This window comes from Squalius cephalus (genome assembly GCF_949319135.1).
Source record: "Squalius cephalus genome assembly, chromosome: 22".
NCBI classification, from domain to species: Eukaryota; Metazoa; Chordata; class Actinopteri; order Cypriniformes; family Leuciscidae; genus Squalius; species Squalius cephalus.
Window position 1 is genome coordinate 14,817,904 of NC_137143.1, and position 23,813 is coordinate 14,841,716.

At 41.3% G+C, this 23,813-nt stretch overlaps 1 protein-coding gene across 1 annotated transcript in view; it reads right to left on the reverse strand.

The window, feature by feature from the left end:
• Positions 1–23,813, reverse strand: part of grin3bb (glutamate receptor, ionotropic, N-methyl-D-aspartate 3Bb) — a 101,335-nt gene that overhangs the window by 8,354 nt on the left and 69,168 nt on the right. Inside the window, exon 6 of the mRNA XM_079857665.1 lies at positions 2,009–2,160. Within this exon, the coding sequence (XP_079713791.1) occupies positions 2,009–2,160 (152 nt within the window). The remainder of the gene's footprint in view (positions 1–2,008; positions 2,161–23,813) is intronic.

Consider the following 23,813-nt stretch of genomic DNA (forward strand, 5'->3'; position numbering starts at 1 on the left):
ATTAGCTCTCTCTCAAACATGTTCACTTGTCGGATCGATTCAAAACCGAATGTATCTTGCGTAGGTTTTAACCAGCACACAATGCTTTGTCCTCATGTTCTCATCCTTCAATGAGCCTCTGATGCCATAAGAGCACAGAGATTTGAAATGGAAATGAGGAATAATCTTTTCTGCTCAGGCAATGGTAATTTTCCCCCCTGAAATTAAGAGATGAAAAAAACATGCCCTGCTCCAAGCTTAAAGCATTCGACAGCACTGAGAAATCTGTGTTGTAGAAGAGAGGGATAGTTCGGCCTTTATTTCTTCCTCTGCATGTCAGTCGTCAGCCGATCAGCACGCTCCAAAAGTGTCATTTACTCTGAAATCTTCTGAGGTTTCAAGCAGATCTAACGCACACCTCTGTCAGCACCGGAGATAATGACACAAGATAAGTTAGTGAAGGTACTGAGCCAAATCAATATGTAAAAACTGAAGCCTCTCTGCCACCGATCGCTAAAGCAAACATCACTTACTCACATCAGCCTGTAAGACTTAAAGGGGCTCTGTGGAAATGATAAACATTTGAGCTCTCTATTGGCTCTATCATATGAAGAATGACAGGATGGTGTCACCACCATGATCTCAGAAGATTTGTTTGATTTGATAATGCATCAAGTAATTAATTAAAGAAAAATGTAATTTGGTAGTACATGACAGGCAGGTTTGGAGGTTTGATTGATTGGCACAAATATTTTATGACTGAGCTTTAAGACCTCATAAAATGGTGTTGAACGCAGTTTTATTATCTATTTTTTGAAACAGGAAGCTGGGATATTTCAAAGTCAGTAAACCATGATTTCCTACTTGCTAGTCAGAGGCAGGTGGAATTAGTGGGAAGGACATTCCTATTCTAGAGAATGACAGAATTAGGACACACCCACTGGCACACACCCAAGATGATGTCACCATTTTTTTGTCCCGTTCCCCTCTAAGATTTTAAATATAACGTCATTGCATAGGAAAAGTATCAACGGCCCCTCGCTATTAGTATTATCCAAATAAAACCGTCATTTACAGACAAAGTGTTCAGATAATGACGTTAAAGGTAGTGTATAGGCACTTTTTTTATAAACACTTTTTTTATACTGGTTGAAACTCTCTTCACATTCTGATAGCAATCAATAAAAGAAGTGGTCTAAATATTAAAACATATCTTCTGTGGAAGTCTCAGGACCAAAAATTGCTCGTCAAATCATTGCATTTGGTCTGAATGTCCTGATGTCCTACCTGCATATAATATCCAACACTGTACAATATCCTGTACAATATAAAAACAAGCTATTTCTAGAGCATGATTACATAAATGTATTTTTTATAATGAGGTGGATGTTTTAATCTATGAAACTTGCAGGATGTTTTAAAGACCTCATCAAAAGATCAAGGAGAATTAGATTTCTCATTTTATGAACCCTTTAAATTTCTGAATTAAAAATTTTTGGATATTTTTTTAGCAGTATGTCAGCTGAACTTAATTAATTGTTTTCCATTTATTTATTTATCTGAGATTTATTTAGCCATGTGTGAGATAATGTGCAGTTTCATTACTGAAAAATACATTAATTTCTCTTTATATATTATGCCTTATTTATTTGCTGTATCACTTAATAATCTCCATTTAACAACAATATAACTGTATCTAAAAACATCTAGGTGAAATCTAAATGTAACATTCAACCACAAAATCCAATCAACACATTTACATTTACATTGCTTGGATAACACCATCAAACAGTTCAAATGTATGAGATCGGAAAGTGACACTGTCAACCATGAATTCATTACATGCTTCTAATCTGGTTAAAAGGATTTAACTGATATAGGAATTATACAAATACATATTTATTAATTTGTTAATCATAAAACAAAATGACCCAGTTCGGTTTTGGGCCACCTCTGAAGATTTCTCGCACTATGCATGCACCCTGGTTCATTTTTCTTTTCACTTTCAATTAAATTGAAACCTGCTCACCTCTGTAACAGCAAAGACTCTCTTTCCGCACGGCACAACCTTGTACCACTTGTCATGCAGCATGTCCATGTAGCCATCTGACTTGTAACGGCTGATGAATTCAGATATGTTGGAGGTGAGTGGCGAGTTCTGGGGCAGTCCAATACCATAACCTGAAGGAGAAACAAAACCACTTAGCTCATCCAATTCATCAAAACACCACCAGAACAAATAGAATATGCTACAAAGGTTCATTAAACTGCCTGTTTAATGATCACAAATTTCATGTTTTGACAAGGTGAGTCAATAACACAACATGTTACTCTACACTTTTTTACTAAAAGCCTCGCAAAGGCTGTTTCTCAATTCCAAGAACGCAAAGAAAGGACTTGCGTTCTCATTGAGACCGGTCTTGCGAGGCGACCTTGAAAGAACAAACTCGGAAAGAATCGAGGACACAGAACGCATCTTTGTGAGAATTGAGATGTCCTGCGATCTTGCTGCTTAACTGACCATCTCAGCAAATAGCGATAATGACCAAAGCATAATAAATACAACATAACATCACAAACAAATGTCACAGCCTATTAAACATTTCTTTCATATTATTATAGACATTGTTTTTTTTTATATAAGTTTATATCTTTTTTAATTTTACTGTGTGTATTTATGAAAATGAGTAGCCTATGCGTTACCTATGCTTTGTCAATGTTAAGATTCTTTTTAATATGCCAATAAAAATACTGCTGATTTCTTAAGGTCTTTATCACTTTATTAAAAATGAAGTAAAAGAGATGGACAAATGTTTACTTTCACAAGCTGTCACATATTTCGAGCTTGCAGCGGGAATCTCTTAAGTTAGAACACAAAGTTCAAAGCTTACAGGCTTCCATATGTCGACCACCCGCAGTGTCTTCTGGGATTTTTTAATGGTTCGATTCTCTCAAGTCTGCGGCCGTTTCTCAATATGCATTCTTGTCTGTACAGTACTTGTGTTCTTGTGGACTTGTGAAACGTCATCAGTCGCTGCCCAAGTACTGCTCCAAATCAAAGTTCACATCTAGCCAAGTCCAGTTCAAATCCCTGGATGTGTTCTTGATCCGCCCCTTTTATCGAGGATGCATCGAGAGGTGACTTGTGCGGACTTGAGACAGCCAGGTATCCCAGAATGCATCTCGCACCAACCAGCAAGCATCAATAGCAGAGGAGAAACCCAGCGTAATTTAAAAATACTGCTGTTATTGTGTCACGAAATGTAGTTTTAAGAATTTTTCAGTCGAGAATGTAGTTGATTAAAGCTCAAATATGTGGTTTATTTATAAATATAGCGCCTATTTTAAAATTGTATCCGACGTTTTCAGAGTTGTGAGATCCAGGTGATCACCAGGCGCTCAGTGCTCATATACCCCACCTGGAACAGCCCTTCCTCGGCTAGTCCTTCTGACGTTTGTCGCTGGCTCTGATGTCTCTAGTCTATAGTCTATAACTTGTATAGTCTAGTCTCGAGATATAATTCGTTCTTGTGTATATCTAACAGGTGATCTTTGGTCTCTTTAATCTATAATTTGTTCCCTTGCAAATCTTTTGTCTGAGGGCAGAGTGAAGTTTCATAACTTTATATATTTAGGCTATTTAACTTTAACGTTGTAGCCTAGAGAGGTGACTTATGTTTTACTGAATCGTTTGCTTTATTTCTTATTGTATAGATTATTATACCTTTTAGGCTTCTTATTCTTTTATAATGGCTATTATTGATCATTAAAACTGACATTTAACAAAAAGGGTTTTGTAATTTTATTTTATATATTTAAAATATGTATGTACATTCTCTTCACTCTGTGTAGGCTACATGTATAATAAAATAAAATTGCACAACCCTGTCTCTTTTTGTTAAATGTCAGTTTTAATGATCAATATTATAATGTTTCATTTTATTTAAATGAAAACAAAAAAAGGCAGGGTTGTGTTTTATAGTTCTTGTGAAGATAATCATTGTAGCTACTCGTTGCCTGAACTGAACCACATTTGTGTGGCTATTCATATGTTTAAGATTTTTAAATGAAAATGAAAAGAGGCAGAGTGGTGTTTTATAACATATTTTGTTTTATTGTTGCCTAAATATACATAACCAGCCAGACTGAGCAGAGTGACACTATCAAGAACGCTGCTGTTCCATTTGCAGAATTACCAGACTTGAGTCCTTCCGTCCTCGGGAGTTCGTTCTCCTGAGTCGAACTTGGCAAGTCTGAACTACCAAGGATGCAAGTCCGAAGTCTGTGTATTTGGTATTGAGAAACGGCCTGCATTCGATGCATCCTCGATATCAAGTACACATCCAGGCACTTTCATGCGTCCTCTGTACGACGGTTGATGATGACGTAGTACGAGAACACAAGGGCTTTCTCACTCACTGCTCACACGCTGATTGATTGCTCCTGTCTGCCTTGCTGCTGGTTTGTGTCTGTATGTTACGTGTAGCTTTCTGCTTTGAATCTCTATTTACTATCATTCCTTGTTGTTTATATTGCTAAATATAACTTACTCATCAATATCTAATATTGCCTATCACATTAATTTGACATCGCTAGCTTTTATCTAAATCATTATTGCTAGCACAACATGCAAGTATCTCGCTAGCCTGTTAACCTGCCATCATGCGCGCTCACACCTTTTACGAGTCTATTAAACAACTGTGGTAAGTAGGATCAGGATCAACAAGTATCAAGAAGTAGGATCAACAAACACGGTGAATAATGTCTTCTCCTGTTATTGTCACTTGCACTTTGTGTCACATGTATAGTATAGCCTTCTCTGTCAGCGGTGAGGACTACACATGTGATAAATGCAGGGAGATAGTCAGGCTAACGGAGAAGATTTCAAAACTGGAGACACGCATCCAAACTTGAATCAAGGATAGTAAGAATGCAAGGGCTTTAGATACTGCTTTGGATGCGACTAGCTTAGTGAACTCTGGTCATTGTTCGGTTCTGGCTGTAGAGCCCGTGCAGCAGGGCAACTGGGTGACTGTGAGACTCTGTAGTCGCGGGACAAAACACCGCTCTTCTGTTCCGATTACCATAACAAATAGATTCTTCCCACTCGGTGAAACACCACCTGTGAATCCTGCTGAATGTGCCCTAGTTATTGGCGATTCTATTACACGGAACGTGAAAATAGAGACACCAGCCACCATAGTCACATGTTTGCCAGGAGCCAGAGCGCCTGACATCAAAGCAAATTTAAAAGTGCTAGCTAATGCTAATTGTAAATTCTCTAAGATTATTATTCACGTCGGCAGTAATGATGTTCGACTTTGCCAGTCGGAGATCACCAAAATTAACGTTAAAGAGGTGTGTAAACTCGCAAGTACGATGTCAGGCAGAGTAATTTGCTCTGGCCCCCTTCCTGTTCGCAGGAGTGATGAGATACTTAGTAGACTGTCCTCACTCAATGGCTGGCTGTCTAAGTGGTGTCCGCAAAATAATATAGAATTCATAGACAATTGGAAAAGTTTTTGGGGCAGACCTGACCTGTTGAAAAGAGATGGAATTCATCTCTCCTGGGATGGTGCTGCTCTTCTGTCTAGTAATATGGCGCATAGTCTTAGAGCTCAAACATGAATTGGGGCTCAGGTCAGGAAGCAGACAAACTGGCTAAACCGACCATCTGCTAGCTGTCTCACGTCACTGAGGTCAGATAAATCACATCACATAGAGACTCTTTCACCTAGATATCACCCAGAGACTGTGTCTGTTCCCCGAATTAGGACATACAAAAAAACTGCTAAACCCATTTAAGGGTAAACATTTAATTGATGTTCAACAAACAAAACAAATATTGCTGGATATTCAATCCCTTACTTCACTAAAGCACTTATTGTTAATGATATGATTACAGATTATAACCTAGATGTGCTGTGTTTGACAGAAACCTGGCTAAAACCGGACGATTACATTACTTTAAATGAGTCCACCCCACAAGATTACTGTTATAAACATGAGCCTTGTCTGAAAGGCAAAGGTGTTGCTGTAATTTATAGTAATATCTTCAGAATTACTGAGAAGTAATTCTTTTGAAGTGTTTGTGCTTAATGTAACACTATCCAGTGTAAATGATAAATCACATTTGAGATTTGTGCTGGCTACTGTCTACAGGCCACCAGGGCATCATACAGACTTTATCAAAGAATTTGCTGACTTTCTATCAGAGTTAGTACTGGCTACAGATAAAGTCCTAATTGCTTGTGATTTAAATATACATGTAGATAACGAAAAAAAATGCATTGGGATTGGCATTTAAAGACATTCTGAACTCTATTGGAGTTAGACAACACGTGTCAGGACCTACTCATTGCCGAAATCATACTCTAGATCTAATATTATCACATGGAATCAATGTTGATGCCGTTGAAATTCGACAGCCAAGCGATGCAAATTATGCAAATTAGGCTTCATGAATAAAATGACATTTTGACTAAATTAAATTTCTGTTTCAGTTTTATAAGGGCCAGTTCACCAAAATTTTTATATATTTACTCACCCCTCATGTCAAAATCACAGCTGACAGTTTGGACTGACATACTGTAAGGGTTAGTAAACAATTACAGTTTTAGCTATTCATTTAAGCTGTGTCAGAAATCAGACACCTGACGTCGGAAATGTGGACAAAAAATGTGAGAGCAAGGATGTATGATGTAGTGACAGGAGGGGTGTGCCATTCTGGGCCGTCTCACAGGTGAGATATGATGTGGTTGGGGCTTAAGAGTACTATCATTCATATGTCATTGATAGACCTGTGTTCCTAGTGGAAGACAGGCATGAATCTCATTCAGTCAGCACACACATGGGAGACGAATTGAAATAAGAAATTGGACGACAGGCATATGGTAATTAGCACAGTTAGGAGTCCTCCACAGCCCAGAAGGATCTGATTAAACTGAACATACTATTTTAGCCTAGATGGCCAAGGAAGTGTCGGTCCTGGAAATGGAGAAATTACAGCTAGGACAAAATATAGGAAAATATCAACAAAAAGGAGCAAACATACTAGAACAAGTCGGTGGGCTGTTTTCCCTCAAGCTCTCTGCAGTAAATCTGTCACTCGACAGGCCCCACTGGCCCCTAAGTGGCTGACAGATCACAGATATTCAAATGTTGACATCTACACATTTAATCACTGCCAAGCTGCAACATGTACACACACAAACACAGGGGCGAATTCACTAAATAGTTGCGTTGCTGTAGCTGCAACTCGGTCTTTAACCATTCATTAATAAACCAGGTGCTGAAAGAGCACTGCCTCATGTGTAATTAAGAATTGCCAGCCCTACCTACTGTAATAAGCGACATAAGTGGTTGCATACCAGGGGCCACCAGGGGCTCAACATTAATGCTTGGTAATAATTACTTTGATAAAGTTTGCTTGTGTCTATGGAAGCTGAATAACTGTCCACCACTGAATAAAAAAATAAAAAAGGTAATTGCGAGATTTTGATCTCACATTTAACTTGCAATTCTGACAATTCTAACATAAAATTTTACAAGAGACATAGGCCCTAACTCACAGCTCCAAAAAGTTTCAAACTGCGAGATTCTGAATTGTGACTTTGATTCTCAGAATTGTGCATATATAAACTTGCAATTCTACTTTTTTCTCACACAAAGTCAGAATTATGAGATATAAACTTACAACTGCGTGAAAGAAAGAAAGAAAGAAAGAAAGAAAGAAAGAAAGAAAAATAATTGTAAGACAAACTTCACCGCGACCAGCGGTGGTCGCTTCAAGAGCATTGCATACTGCTTCCTGCAGTTCTAAAAGAGCATTGCTGCACATTGCAGACTTAAATATAGGTCTTGCAAGTTATGCTGCAACCATTTCCCTGTGTGCTTCAGCACTTTAAAAGAGCTCATTTGTCTAAAACAGCAAACACGGGTGTGACAATGCATCTTTTTAAAGAAATCATTCCACCCATGACTTTCTGGATTGCGTCGTTTCCTGGCTTCGTCTGACAGTCACGATCGCTGCCTTGCATGTCTGGGCTTAAAGCACTCTGTGGTGGCTTTCATGGATGAGTCATGTACCCATTGAGGGAACATGACCATCTCGATGCTGCGGTCGAGACATTTGCATTCTCAACTGTCTCAACGACTATCAACCATCTCGCGAGAGCAGTTGTGTGGACACAGGGACCTGCTGCTCCGGCAGGGAAAAGAGCAAACTCTCCCCTGTGCAGAGGATCTCTTTTCTATGGAGCTGGACTCGATCAACATAACAACATGTCTCACGAACGAGCGTGCTCAGTCAGTGCTCAACTGCCTGAATTCATTCAAGGACAGGACGGCAGTTCCACTAAAAGTATTTCAGAGGCTCCTGGGGAATGGCATCCGCAGCCGCAGTCACACCACTTGGGTTGCTTCATATGAGACTGCTTCAGCACTGGCTTCATGGCAGAGTCCCGAGATGGGCATGGCAGCGCGGCATGCACTGGGTGGCAATCACCTCGGCCTGTCGCCCAACCTTCAGCCCGTGGTCAGACCTTGCAGGTATCACTTCATTCGCACATTCTTGCATGTGCGTGCACGGGAAGTAACATCTCCGTTCCCTCCTTCCCTCCCCAGACGTTCCCTTTCAGTCAATCAGACTGAATACGTCAGAACGCCTGACAAATAGGGATCCCTACCAAAGCACCATTCCTGTTCCTGCTGTTCCTTGAATGACACAATAGTAACCCAGTTGTTTCTGACACCTGCTTGTCACTGACAATGCAGAAAGGAAGTCAAACATTATTTACATGTTTTCAAACAGTCATTAAGAGTTTTGTTAAAAACATTTTTGTTTACTATTATACATTTTTGCATTTTAATCTAGACTAAAACATGCCAGTCCCAAAAAAAGAGATTGTTCTCTATTGTAGGTCATTTCCCATTGGCAAAATTGGCTAAAATCACTGCTTCATAAGTGTGCTTAATAAGTAAATATATCTTCATATTTATATCTTAAGCATACATAAGACAATTTGGGAAAAATTACAATAAGATGTCAGTGTAGGATGTGTATATTGGGGAATGAGGGGTGATTAGCTTTTGAAAATCTGCTTTGGGCCCACAAAATGTGCTGACTGAGTGCCGACTGAGTCTGATTCACAATAGTCAGAGCTATATGCCTGTTGCAATTTACGCCTTGTAGTTCAAATTTAAAAACAATGTACAGATAATTTAATATTAATGAAATATAAGGCCACTTAAGTGTAAAGTGTAAGAAAGTTAACTTTCTTACCAGTTTCTTAACACACTTTTTAAAAAGGGCATTTTTGTAATAATTATCAGTCGCAGGGGCAGCAGTCTAAGCAGAGATGCCCAGACTTCCCTCTCCCTAGACACTTCCTTCAGCTCTTCCGGGGCAATACCGAAGCGTTCCCAGGCCAGCCGGGAGACATAGTCCCTCCAGCATGTCCTAGGTCTTCCTCTGGGTCTCCTCCCGGTGGGATGTGCCCGGAACACCTCCCTGGGAAGGCGTCCAGGAGGCATCCGGAACAGATGCCCGAGCCACCTCAGCTGGCCCCTCTTGATGTGGAGGAGCAGTGGCTCTACTCTGAGCTCCTCCCGAGTGACCGAGCTCCTCACCCTATCTCTAAGGGAGCGCCCAGCCACCCTGCGGAGAAAGCTCATTTCGGCCGCCTGTATCTGGGATCTTATCCTTTCGGTCATGACCCACAGCTCATGACCATAGGTGAGAGTAGGAAAGTAGATTGACCGGTAAATCGAGAGCTTCGCCTTGCAGCTCAGCTCCTTCTTCACCATGACAGACCGGTACATCGACTGCATTACTGCAGAAGCTGCACCGATCCGTCGGTCAATCTCCCATTCCATACTTCCCTCACTCGTGAACAAGACCACAAGATACCTGAACTCCTCCACTTGAGACAGGAACTCTCCACCAAACTGAAGCGGGCAAGCCACCCTTTTCCGACTGAGAACCCTGGCCTCGGACTTGGAGGTGCTGATTCTCATCCCAGCCGCTTCACACTCGGCTGCAAACCATACCAGTGCATGCTGGAGGTCCTGATGCGATGAGGCCAACATGACAACATCATCCGCAAAAAGCAGAGAGGAAATCATGTGGTCCCCAAACAGGACACTCTCCAGCCCCTGGCTGCGTCTAGAAATTCTGTCCATAAAAATGAAATGAAATGCCACCTTATTGTGGTGGAGGGGTTTGAGTACCCGAATGATCCTAAGAGCTATGTTGTCCATGGCTATATGCCCCTGGTAGGGTCTCCCAAGGCAAACAGTTCCTAGGTGACGGGTCAGGCTAAGAGCGGTTCATAAACCCTTTATGATCGATTTAAGAACAAGGACCGTGACATTGCCCGGCATGGCGCAGCCGGAGCCCCACCCTGGAGCCAGGCCCGGGGTTGGGGCTTAGCCTGAAAGAGTGACGTGGGGCCGTCCTCCCGTGGGCTCACCACCTGCAGGAGGGATCATAAGGGGACGGTGCTTAGTGGATCGGGCGGCAGTCGAAGGCGGGGGCCCTGACGACCCGATCTCTGGACACGGAAACTGAAAATACAACATCTACTTTGAATTAGAGATTTCAAACAAAGGCAGTAAATAACACATTAGAGGATGTGTCCCAGCAGACTCCAGTCTTCACTGTAGCTCCTGCATGAATCCACATAAACAACATCTTCCTCCTCTTACATTGAGCTCCACCATTTCTGTCTTTCACAGTGCTCTTTCTCCATTTGTCTCTGTTAACCTTGTCTCCAGCAACTGCAAAATAATTGCAAAATAATAGTTTCTAAACTAACTGTTGTCTCTCTTTGGCTTTTTTTTACCACAACCTTGATTGAGTTGGGCCAGCTGGGCCTTTCCGGAATGAAACTATGAATACTTCTTCCTCATAGCCTCATTATACATATTTGGAATACACTGTAAGAAACTGACTGTGAAATTCACAGTAATTAACTGGCAGCAAGTGACAAGTAGCTTACAGTAAAAGTATTCACAGTAATTAACTGGCAGCAATTGTCAAGTAACTTACTGTAGAAGAAATAACCATATGTTCTCTGTATTCATTTACAGTAGTAACCATGTAACTATAAAGTAAAACTCTCTAATTTGCAAGTACTGCTTTTTAGTACTGCTTTTTTTCTTTTGCTAGACAGGACAGTGGAGAGGGGGATGGGATCAGCAAAGGACCTAGGAATCGAACTCAGGTCACTGGAGGCACAATTGCACTATATGTCAGTGTGCTAACCATTAGGCTATCAACACCAACTAGTTCTTAATGTTTAAGTGCTGTTTAGTTAAATTGTTTCAGCCAAAATAAATGCATAAATAAAATAAGTAATGCATATTACATGATTTGAATATGAATATCCATTTATTGACAGTCACAGTTAAACAGCTCATCATTATAACAAGCTTAATTTTTCATTCTTCACTTATTGCTAGATGTGTTGAAAACAATAAAATCTCTGTGACCTTCTGGTGATTTTTGATTTTTTTTTTTAAAGTTTTATTAAAGAATACATTTGCTTCCTGTATTCTCTATTCAGAGTGAAAATGTAATTGAATTACAATCCATTTAAATGCAGCAACTGGCTGGCAACCCAGCTGCCAGTGTACTGTGTTTTCCTTCTCTATATACATAATTGATTATTGAGTTTTCTACAACATTGGTAATTACTGTGATTTTCAACTGTACATAATTGGTTATTGCTAAAACAGGGGATGGGGTGTATGTATGTGTGTGGTTGTGTGTGGTGGGAGGGGATTATTTATTAAGAGTTAGATATATGGGAGACCAGAGCTGTTTGACACACATTTTACATAAAATATTTCACCGGGGAGGTATATTTTGAAAGTAGGATTGTTTATTTATATGTAGTTTATAATTATTTATATATACTCTTTTCTAGTTTTGACTAAATATAGCCATTGTACAGTTCCACTGTTATTGCCCAAAGATACGCGTCATAACACACGTTGACTTTTTGGTAGGCATTAATCAATATTAGTAGGAATACTGCTAGAGAAACCACAATTGTCCCTCTACACCAGTAAATGACCAGGTCTTAATTTCTGTGAAATAATATGGAAAGAAGAATGAAGTTGGTAAGAGAGGATACCTTCAAATTATAAATCATACATAGATATGTTCTCTAATGGCTCTGTTAAAAAAAAATAAAGCTATAGCTATATTAGACTATTTTGAGACTGTTTTGTGAAACTTCCCTGGCTCACCCCCCTCCCTCACAAATGTGTAATTAAAAAATGTGTAAATGTGTAATTAAAAATACATGTAATACATGACATACAACTTTTAATATAAATTACATTAAACATATATTTTGGGTCATTCCATGTCAAATCAACCAAATTTTGAAAACTTCCCTGGCTTAAATTTTAGATTTTCTTAAAGGGACTATGTGTAGCTTTTTAGGTATTTTATTATCTAAAATCAATATTTTTATTCATAAATATGCCCTCAATGGTGTACAAATACCTATGCCAATGATCAGACTAATCCTCGTAAACGAAGAATTTATTATCTTTATATACATGAGACGGGTAGGTCCACGGAGGCTTCCATGTAGTTCCGCCATCTTGAAAAACTATAATAGCAGAGAGGGACAAAAACTACTAGGCCAACGCGTTTCCATAACGCGTTTTCGTTCAGAATCAGCGTCACGTGACTGAAGCCAGCAGAAGCAGAGGAGCAGAGCAGTGAGAGGCCCTTGTCAATGCCCCGGCAAGTTTAAAAGGATGTACTGCACGGTTATTTATACACCGTTCATTCATACATATGCTGAGTCACAGGATGAGTCCTCGTCGTCAAAAAAGTCCAAAATAGACCGTAAAAGGAAACGTGACCGGAGATTACAAAAACAAGGGTTAATGTCGGGATAGCTAATGCAGGAGAAAGCTTTCAAAAGAGACCCTGAAGTTGCCTGCTTTCTTCTCGACAGGTAAGTCAATGTTACGGTCTTAATTACAAACTTTTTTTTCATTGCTTGGTTGTTTACTTTATTATATAGACAGTAGAACATTTATAGTTTAAAGTTAAACAGGCTCTTTGATGAATAGCAGCTATTAAGTAAAGTAATGTTAGAGAAGGCTCTGATGATGATGATATCTAACAATGCACGTACTTCAAAAAATATAAGGAGTAAAGGCATTACTACTAATTACCATGGTTAATGTTTTTCACATTCAGTAATTCATACTGTAGCATTCTTTTTTTCGTTGTTTCAAGTTTCAGTTTGTTTTAAATAACAAACCTGTTCACCCGAAGGAAAACTTGAAGTGCTATTATAAGACATCTTGTCATAGCTTTTTGGTACATAACGGCTACCGTAGATGCAACGCGCATTTGAAAAAGTGAGGCGCTGGAGAGCATTATTCGTTTGAATGCAAAATACAATTTCACCACTAGATGGGAGAAATTCCTACATATAGTCCCTTTAAAAAAAAAAAAAATTGTGAAGAAAGACATAAATAGTGATGAAAGCCAAAATATTAAACGTAATTGCTGTATATTTGCTGAGTAATCCACTATTTTGTAGAGGGGTTAAATTGCAGGGGGGTAAAAATGACATACATAGATACTGGTAGGTCTATAAGTTAAATCTGTTTACTTTAGCAATGTTTGAAGCATTATATGCCAACGGTGAGTTCTAAAATAGGAAAAAGCACTTGTGTTTTTTGCCCAAGTTTGCATGCCTGTAACTCGAGAGGTAATAAAGATATCTTAAAAATCCTTTTAGATTTTGTTTTTCATGGTCTCTTCATTTTAAAGACCCTACAGTTCCAGAGATATAGAGATTTTAATGCAGTTCCATGAGTAAATTGGTAAATTGTACACATTTTCAGTGTAATTTTCACTCTAATGCTAAAACTATGTGAGACAATTACTTTAGAAATTAATACAATTTAAAATAATAGTAATTTTGAACATAAATCATTACTATGGTTACCCTTTACGTCTGTCTGTGGGTTTTGCAATATTTAACCAATGAGAAGTATTAAAAAGAGCTTGTGATCAAATCTCGTAACTCCATTGCCTCCTCAAACTGTCAGTCAAACCTCATAACATCTCTATCCTGAATGAACTGCCACAAGCAATTTGGAGTGTCTCTGCTTTTTTACAGAACTGGTTATTTGAGTACCAGTACAGCGATTTCTTTACTTAAGTAACACTTTATATATAAAGGGTACCGGTAATCTTTTATGTATTTGAGGAGCGGAGAATGCTTCTTGCATTTACCTTTGAGTCACAGCCAAATAGCCTATGCATAGCTCTTTATTATAAAGTGAGATTTTGGCCAAATGGAAAAAAAACTTTTTTGAAAAAAAAAATGTATCTGCTTACTATCGTAACATCGGGTTCCCTGAGAGGCGGGAACGAGACATTACGTAGCTACACTGCGGGCCGGGAACTCCTCCCTTTTCCACTTTTGTTGAAATCTTATGGGCTAATGTCAGCTTGGAACAGCTGGCCAATTGTCGCGAAGTATGCAAATACTGACAGGCTCACGGGCAGTATAAAATACATGGGCGCGACAATTGCGTCAGAAAAACGACTGAACGCTGCACAGCTGATTGAACAGCGAACACGGCCGCTAACGCAATGTCTCGTTCCCGTCTCTCAGGGAATCAAGGTTACGATAGTAAGCTGAGACGTTCCCTTTCGAGAGCGGTAACTCTACATTGCGTAGTTATGCTGCGGGAACTGTATTAAATCCCACCGTGAGAGTAGTGAAGATAAGTTACACCAGCCACGGAAGAGACAGTCATCCAATAACCGCGCTGCTAGGAGTGCTTGCATCTGATAGGCGGAACTAGACCAATGAGACATCATCCCCGACCCTATCAAAATTTGCATATACAAACGCAATGAAAGTGAAGGCTGCACTGATCTAGGGCAGACAAACGCAATAACCACTCAAGCATGAAAGTAAACACAGTGTCAAAGGTGTTAGCGGTAACAGCTGTATTATACACTAGTAGCCATATACACAGAGTCATAGCGGTAACCACTGCGTACAAATAGAACCGTTCACAATACATGAGTAAGGAACTTAAAGGCAGTTTAAGTTTTGATTGGTGATCAACTTTTGATTGGCCAGGCGACTGTCACTCTCCCTCGCTATAATGGCTACCACCCCTGCCGCTACAGGAGCTGCCCACACGCGCGCATCCGTTTGACTCGAGGAGGGGAAGAGGCACGGAGAGAGGCACGGAAGCTAGGAAGAATCACAATTATGGCAGAGAAAGAGCAGTCAAAATTCTCAGTACCTGCATATACAGTCAGCGAAGGCAAACAAGGCAAAAAAAGGAACTAGTAAGGTAGAAAGGTAGGCTACTTGTCACCGGAGTGTAACGTTAGTCCTCATCAGAGCCAACAGTGCTTTCATCGTGGAAGCTCTTACATGCAAAACACCGTATATCTTATGAATCTTACACAAAATTCACCTTCATCACAGTGTAACTGATGGTAATGGGAAAACGTGTATCAATGCAACCTGTTTTTAGCTTTGCCTTATGTTACTAGCTCGTTACCGAATCAAACTCAATATATTTTAAACTTTACCAGTATCGATATGCTAGCTTGATAGTGAGTACTAACAGCCATGTTAGTTGTTTATATTCATAATGATAAAGTTAGGTATTTTATTACATGTGATTCTGACATGATGTCACTACATGCACTGCGCTCCTCTCCGCTCGGCGCTGGCAAACGCGTCCTCCAAGCTGAGTGGTCGGCATTGCGCATTCATGTGTTTTGGGGGCATGGCTTTGGAAGGAGCCCAGAAGGGAGGGGGTGGGAGTGAATGGAATAAGTAGCTGTGCTTATTGCAGTCCTGAGAGGACTACAGACACTCAATGTTTATACTCTCTTTTTCAGAGTACTTACATTTTAATTATGTATTGGTATATAAAGACAGTTTAAACAAATTTGGGAAAAAGTTTTTTAGAAAAATCCTGCCTAACCTGCCTTTAATTCACTGAAAGCACTTGAGACGCCACAGACGGTGCATCCAGCTTGTAAAATCTGGCGAAGGTGTTCTGAGAAGACCAGCCAGCAGCAAAACATAGAAGCAGATAGTCAACATAAATCCTGGATAGACATACCTCTAGACCAGGCCCACGAAGAGGCAACAGCCCTCGTCGAATGAGCTCATATGTTAGAAAAGTCTCTGTTTTGAGACAGTTGACGTCTTTCCCTTAGTACAGCAACCAAAGCACACGAAAAGCTGGCCCGACTGTAAGAAGGTGGCCGCGCGATTCACATACATCCGCAAAGCCCTGTTAAAGGGCAAGCGCTCTGAGCGTCAGCGTCACATGAGGATGACAGCTCAGCTGAGAAACATCCTGTGCTTTAAAGCGTGTAACGTTAGAGAGAGACTTAGGCACGTAGCCCCGTCTCGGTCGGAAAGTAACACTGCAGTCGCCGGGTCAGAAACAGATAAAAAGTCTCCAATGCTCTTAGCTGAAGCAAGGGCATGGAGCATAGCCGTTTTTCTTTTCTTTTTTTTTGTTTTATCCAGGGAGAGCTCCTTAATAGCAATCGAAACCAAGAGCTTTAAAGGCAGTAGAGAATGAGCCCTCAAAACAAGAGCTAGATCCCATGGTGGCACTGAAGGCGGCCATGATGGACATAATCTCCTTGCTCTCCTGAGAATCTGACCACCAGAGCATGCCTTCCGATCGATTGCCCGTAACCGGGGAACAGAACGAAGCAGTAGCGGCCACGTAGTCCTTCAGCGTGGGTGCACTCACATTATTTTCCAGTCTGTGCTGTAGGAAACGCCAAAAATCGGACATGGGGGAACCACCGGGTCAACGTCAGTGTCCTGGCACCATTTACACCAATCACAGAGTAAAACAACAGTCAATAGTGTCGCTCCTCTGGGAGTGCTGACAGCTGATAGGCAGGGCCAGACCAATGAGCTGTGGCAAAAACACATATCAGTATACATAAGCACAGTGTCAGCAGCCGAAGCGGCAATGACTGTGCAAACCCGTAGTCAAGACTCAAGACTAGGAGATTATTTAGGATAATCACTCACCGAAAGCACTGTTCTGTGAAGATCTGCCAGTTGCAAAACATAGAACCCTAAAGACGCGCTTACATGGCCCATGAAGAGTCGATAGATTTCTACGAGTGAGCTCACATGTTAAGGGGGGGGGGGGGCTGGTCCTCCATCCCTCTTGGGCACCACAAAATAGCGGCTGTGCACTTCCATTCTCAGAACGGGGCATTTTGTGGCAAAGTCAGTGACAGACCCACGCCTGACGCGGTGTGGTCTGCGTCTGGACTGAACAGACCATGACTTTACCACGTGCTCGTGGACGTCTTGGAAGAACGGAGTCCTCCTCCTCAAAGCAGCCTAGCGGCGGCTCGACTGGAGATTCCAGACTTACTTCCTTATTACCGGAACATTTCGCGTCGAGTCCAGCTCGCCAGAGAAAAGGACCGGCGCGTGGCGACGGCAGAGGACTATGGCCCCAGGCCTCGTTGTCACCGTTGTTTCTAGGTGGGGGAGGGCCCACCAGCGGCTCGCTGGCGGCAGTGGGCCTCGACCCCGTAATAGCAAAAACTCTCTCGAGTGCGTCAAAATTTCATTTTGCCTACATCACAATATGAGGTAAATCCGGCCCTGTACAGACCCAAGTAAGGAAACAACTATGGACAAGGAGAGCACATCACACAAGACATCCACGATGACAGCAAAATGCAAGCTTCAGGTGTGCATTTGTGGTTGGGAGAAAATAACATCAGAGAAGGGTTTGAGGATTCACCAAGGGAAAAAAAGGTTCTTGAGAGAGCAGAGACAAGGGCCTCGCATTGACCAGTACTTCTTACAAGGTAACTGGTCAAATCAGTCAAGTGACAGGACACAAACCAAAGTTTGCAGAGCATCAGCACCCCTGTTACTGGAGAGAGAGCTACTAGCACAGAAATGTGGGTTCGAGGAGCCAACGCAACCACAAAGACCTCTAAGTGAAAAAAAGACTGAAGGCCGCAAACCTGGTGTGAAGTGTCCCAAAGCTGTTAACAAAAAAGAATGGTAAACAATTAACAGTGATCTAACGCAAATCTTGGAGCAACAAGTAGGCACACCAGTGGAAGCTTGAAAGTGGAACCTACGGAGAAGAGCACTTCGGAGTGGCTAAAGGGAGAAGTGGAAAGAACCACACCAGCCAAATCCAGAAGGCAGCAAGAGATTGAGAGGCTAGTCAAAGAGAGGAGACAAAAGAAAAAACAGTGGAAAAGAGCCTGTGATGCTGAGAGGTTGATGTTGAGCAACTTTGCAAAAGGCAGAGAACTTGATGAAATGGCGCAAGAAGAAAGAACAAGCAAAGACCCTGTTGTAATAAATACCCTTTCAAGTTTGTCAAAGACCTCTTCGCAAAAGAAAAAAAGTGGAACTCTGAAAACATCAAGGCAGGAATTGGAGAAACACCTGGAAAACGTCCACCATGACACAAAAAGGCATGAACAGATAGTCATCCCACCTGTCATCTCGCTAATTCAACCACCTGAATTCAACCTGGACACTAGCCCTCCTAAATGGAAAGAGGTAGAAAACATGGTCTGGCGAGCAATAGTAGCATAGGTTCCGAGATCTAACGGAGTATCATACAAGCTCTACAAGAACACACTGGACATCCTACGCTTTCTGTGGAGCCTCATGAGGGTAGTATGGCAGATGCAAAAAATTCCCAAGGCTTGGCAAAGAGCTTGCGGTGTGCTAATACCAAAAGAAAAGGGTGCATCAGACATCAGCCAATTTCGGCCAATCTGCCTTTTCAACGTCGAGGGCAAAATATTTTTTTGCATCGTAGCACCGATGCTGTATGCCTTTCTGGAAAGAAACAAGTACATTGATGCATCTGTACAGAAAGCAGGAATTCCAGGATTCTCTGGCTGCTTAGAGCATGCAAGCATGATCTGGCAGCATCTCCATAGTCAAAGGGGTGCTTAGAGAAACAAGGTTCTGCATCGGGTGACGACCCAATACCAACAGTGTCTGAGCAGCCTGTCTAAAGCCTAGGCAGATGGTATAACTCAAGCCTTAAGGTCAAAGAGCAGGTGCAACAACCAAGCAAAAGAGATTGCTAATGGCCTGGACAACATCAACAAGAAATGGGGAAATTGATTCTCTGTTACCAACAGTTCGGACTCTTCCCCTGGACAATGGTCACACTGGCCAATACACACTCTCTGTGTATGAAGTCCCATTAACAACCGTGGCGAAGATGGAGCGAACCATCACTTCAAAAAACTGGCTCAGTGTCTCATGATGTTTAACTAACATCAGCCTCTATGGCAAAATGGAACCATGGAACTACCTCTCACTAGTCTAACCGAGGAATACAAGTGTTCTAAAGTAAGTAAGTAGTTTTTCATAGGTGCTTGTCATTGCATTCAGCAGTACATTTTAACCCTATTTAAAGACAGTAGTAATTATGAAATTATATATAAAGATGTACTTAAGTCCTACTTCTGTCGGCCAAAAGCACTCTAAAGTTCAAATAAATGTAAACTTAAATTTTTTATTTAAATTAATACTTTTCATTTAACGTGTGTGTCCAAACGCATTACATTCATTTCACACTGAAGTATACTCTTTAAAATATATTTTATTTATTAAACTATTAAAGGAGTATTATATGAAATATTAATGAGTTGTGACTATGAAATAAATGTATCTTGTTTTTAGTATATTTATTTATTTTTACTATAGAAAACAAGACAATAATACTGATTAAGAAAATATTTTTTTGCAGTGTATCTTAGATTAAGAAACGGTTTCACAGACAGGGCTTAGACAAAGCCAGGATTAGGCCTTATTTCAATTAGGGCATTTAAATAGCTTTTATAAATGTGCCCTAGAAAAAAACATTACTGGTCTGTGCATCTTGAGACAAAACAGTAGTACTGGTCAGTGCAAGTTGCTTTCAGTTAAAACAGCTCAAACATGCATTTTTGTCAGGGACTAGCTTAAACCTTCTCTGTGAAAATGGAGGGAAATGATTTATATGCTGTGCCTCTCTGCAATCTTAAATTCTGAGCAATTTCACATCTGTGACAAATAAGTTTGGACCATTTAAGGGCAGAACTGAAGGGCAAGACCTCTCTGTTAAATTATGGCTGATGCATGATACCATGCTTATTAATCCATTAAAAACATGCATAACATTGTCCAGCACGTTTACAGAGGTATTAAACGTGCTGAGTGAGATTGAACAGACACAAGACCTGAGACAACAGGCATATGCTAATTAACACAACTCGAGCGGGGCATGAGCTCAATTAGCCCAGACACCCAGCTGAGGAAATGAAAAAATTACAAACTGGACCACAATTTAACCCAAAGAAATTCTCTCTTTCCTACAGCACACCTTTCAGTGCCTCCTTCTAGAAAGAGCTGTTCTTCCTGTATAGGCAGCTCTGGAAAACAGCCCTGGTTAGCATTTAAATTGGCTTCTCCACTAAAATGCATGACAGCAGGAGAGATCTGTGCCAAGTTGACTTCCCTTGTCAGTTGTGGATTTGTTAAAATATGCAAATGTAAAGTTTGAATATTTCTGCCCAATTTATCTCTGTTCTCTTTATTTCCCTCAAGCACAGTACCTCCTGATGGCAGTCCAAATTTGTAATTACACCCATTTTGCTCAGTGAATGACATTACATAGCAGATTTCGTCATGTCCATGTCAGGGTTCTGTCACTTCGGTCTGTTTATTCTTGGTTTGGTGGTAGAGCTCTGACACTCCTATTGTCTTGTCTTGGTGGACAAGCTTGTGGTTTCGAGTTCGCTCGGGCCGTACACTCTTCTGTCCGCGTGTGTTTTGTGTTCAGTGTAGCAAGCAGTTTGTGTTTATTTCGGCCGTGTGCTTTCATGTCATGTATGTCTTGTGCTGTGTGGACACGCAGGCGTGTTCGTGTCAAGTTTGGGCACATGGCTTGTGATTGTGTTCACTGGTTCACTAAACAGACTTTAAACCATATTTTTAAGAAAAGGGATGAGTCAAAATTGTGCACACACACACACACACACACACACACACACACACACACACACACACACACACACACACACACGTGTGAGTATGTAGGTGCATGTTTTTCTATCCCGGTGCATGGGAACTTCAGCTTGAATGCACACAGACTGAATGGACTCATGTCACCACGGGGAACTAAATTGAGGTACCCATGAGGAAACAAGCTTATAAATCATACAGAATGAGTTTTTTTGAAATTGTAAAAATGCAGAAAGATTTCTGTGACAGGTAGGTTTAGGGGTAGGGTTAGTGTAAGGGGATAGAATATACAATTTGTACAGTATAAAAACTATTACGTCTATGGAGAGTCCCCCACAAAGATTTTGTAAGTGTGTGTGTGTACAATAACATATAATATAATATATGCATCCGATGTAGGATTTTCAGTTACTTTTGTAAACACTGTAAACATTCATATTTGGCCCCTCTACTCCTGACATCATATCAGTTGACAGAATACACGCAGTCCAACCTGCATCATCATCACATGAGACAGCGCCTCGAGAGCGTACTAACTGCGGGAAGATAAGTAATGAGGTGTTTTGCAAAAATAAATTCAAATATTGTGTTTATCATGCATAAATGGCATTTCTGTGTGCAACAAACAGTTAGGCTAATCATTTGATGACTGACTGTAATTTGCGAGTTGTTTACCCATCTTCAGTCTAGCTCGCTATAATAAACAATAATTACGCGTCATCATTAAAATGTAATTACAATGCCTAGTAATCTTTCGAGTTACAGACAGCAGTCAATAAGACAACAGCAACATTAGCAAATAGCACAGACGACACTTGCCGAAGGTTGCAGCCCAGAAACGTTTCAAGCACAGCAATAGAATTATAAAATAAGAAAATACAGGCAGAGGACAATATCTGCATCTATCTCATAGTGTTACAGAGGAGGCTCCCGTACCGCCTCCTCCGCACCACCGGAGGGATCCGTCTCCGGAATATTAATCATCCTTACCGAACTCAAATTCCTATCATGCCTCTCACCTGGGACTGATTGCGCAACACACCTGCACCTCATTCACACACACACATAAAAGCCACTTCCACACATCACTTCTCTGTGAAGTCTTGATTTGCCCTGGCCATCATTTCTGAGCATTATTCCCCGTGTTTTCTTTGTACTCTGACCTTGGACTGTTTATCTCGTTTCCGACTGTTCTCTGCCTGCCCCGAATTGGATTGTTTATTGGACCTTGCTTCTTGCCGCCTGCCTCGACCTCTGCCTGTCATTCTGGTTTGTCTCTGCATTGTCTCCATTGCCCTGTCTGCTGTTGATTATCCTGACTTTGACTATTCTTAATAAAAGCTGCAAATGGATCTCACTGAGTCTGATGATTCGCAACAGAAGACTTCGCCACCCAACGATCCAGCTGCAGTCATGCAGCTATCTACAGAACTATCAGCCCAAGCTTCACAGTTCGCACTGCATCACCATCAGCTGAGCCGTCTCACATCTCTCACCGAGAAGCTCGTTCAAGCCCTACAAAGTCTCTGTGTGTCATCAGCGAACGCCCCCGCCGATCAACCACAAAATGTCTCTCCACCTATTATGAGTCCGCCAGTCAACCCTCGTCTTGCATTCCCTGAAAAATTTGACGGTACCCCAACAAAGTGCAAAGGTTTTCTGCTATAGTGCACACTCTTCGTTGATCAACAACCATCACTTTACTCTACTAATTCAAGCTGAATAGCGTTTGTCTGTTCACTACTCACTGGAAGAGCTTTAGAGTGAGCTACAGCTGTCTGGAGGCCAGATGGGTCTTCCTTCTACAACAATTTTGCAATGTTTTCAAGCATCCCACTGAAAGAGGGAATGCCAGCAAGCAACTGTTAAATCTTTCCCAGGGAAGGAGAACAACTGCCGAGTACGCTCTGACCTTCCGCACTCTCACCACCACCGCACACCCATGCAACCTATGCAACTAGGATTCACTCACCTCACACCTGAAGAACACGAACGCCGAATGCAGAATCATCTGTGCCTTTATTGTAGTCAGCCAGGACACATGAAATCTTCCTGCCCAGTTCGCCCTGCATCCAACTCTCAGTCGGTGAGTGCTAATGCCAAACATAACACACTGACATCCAGTTTCACACTACCAGTTCGTCTGCTTATCCAGAATAAATTAATTTCTACCACTGCTCAACTAGATTCAGGAGCAGCTGGGAACTTCATCTCTCATGAGTTTGCTTCGCAGTACCAACTCAAATTAAACCCCTGTAATTCCTCCCTGACAGTGGAGATGCTAGATGGCCGATCTCTCGGAAGAGGAAAAGTTAACCGTCTCACCATCTCAAATCATTCAATGGGATACCACCTGTCAAGATCGCTGCCTGTCTAAAGTCTCTCGAGTTTCCCATTACATCCCAGATACCTCCGCGAGATCCTGAAGAGTTAAACTAACCATCCGAGTATGCAGATCTCACCGAAGCCTTCAGCAAGAAAAAAGCTTCTCAACTCCCTGAACACCGCTCAATTGACTGTGCCATAGATCTCATTCACGGTACCACACCTCCCAAGGGAAGGATATTTCCTTTGTTTCAACCCGAATCCGAAGCCATGAAACACTACATTGAAGAGGAACTAGCCAAGGGTTTTATCAGACCCTCAACTTCACCGGCATCTGCCGGATTCTTCTTTGTGAAAAAGAAAGATGGAGGTTTACGACAATGTATTGACTATCGTGGACGGAATGACAACACAATCAAGTTCAGGTACCATTACCTCTTGTTC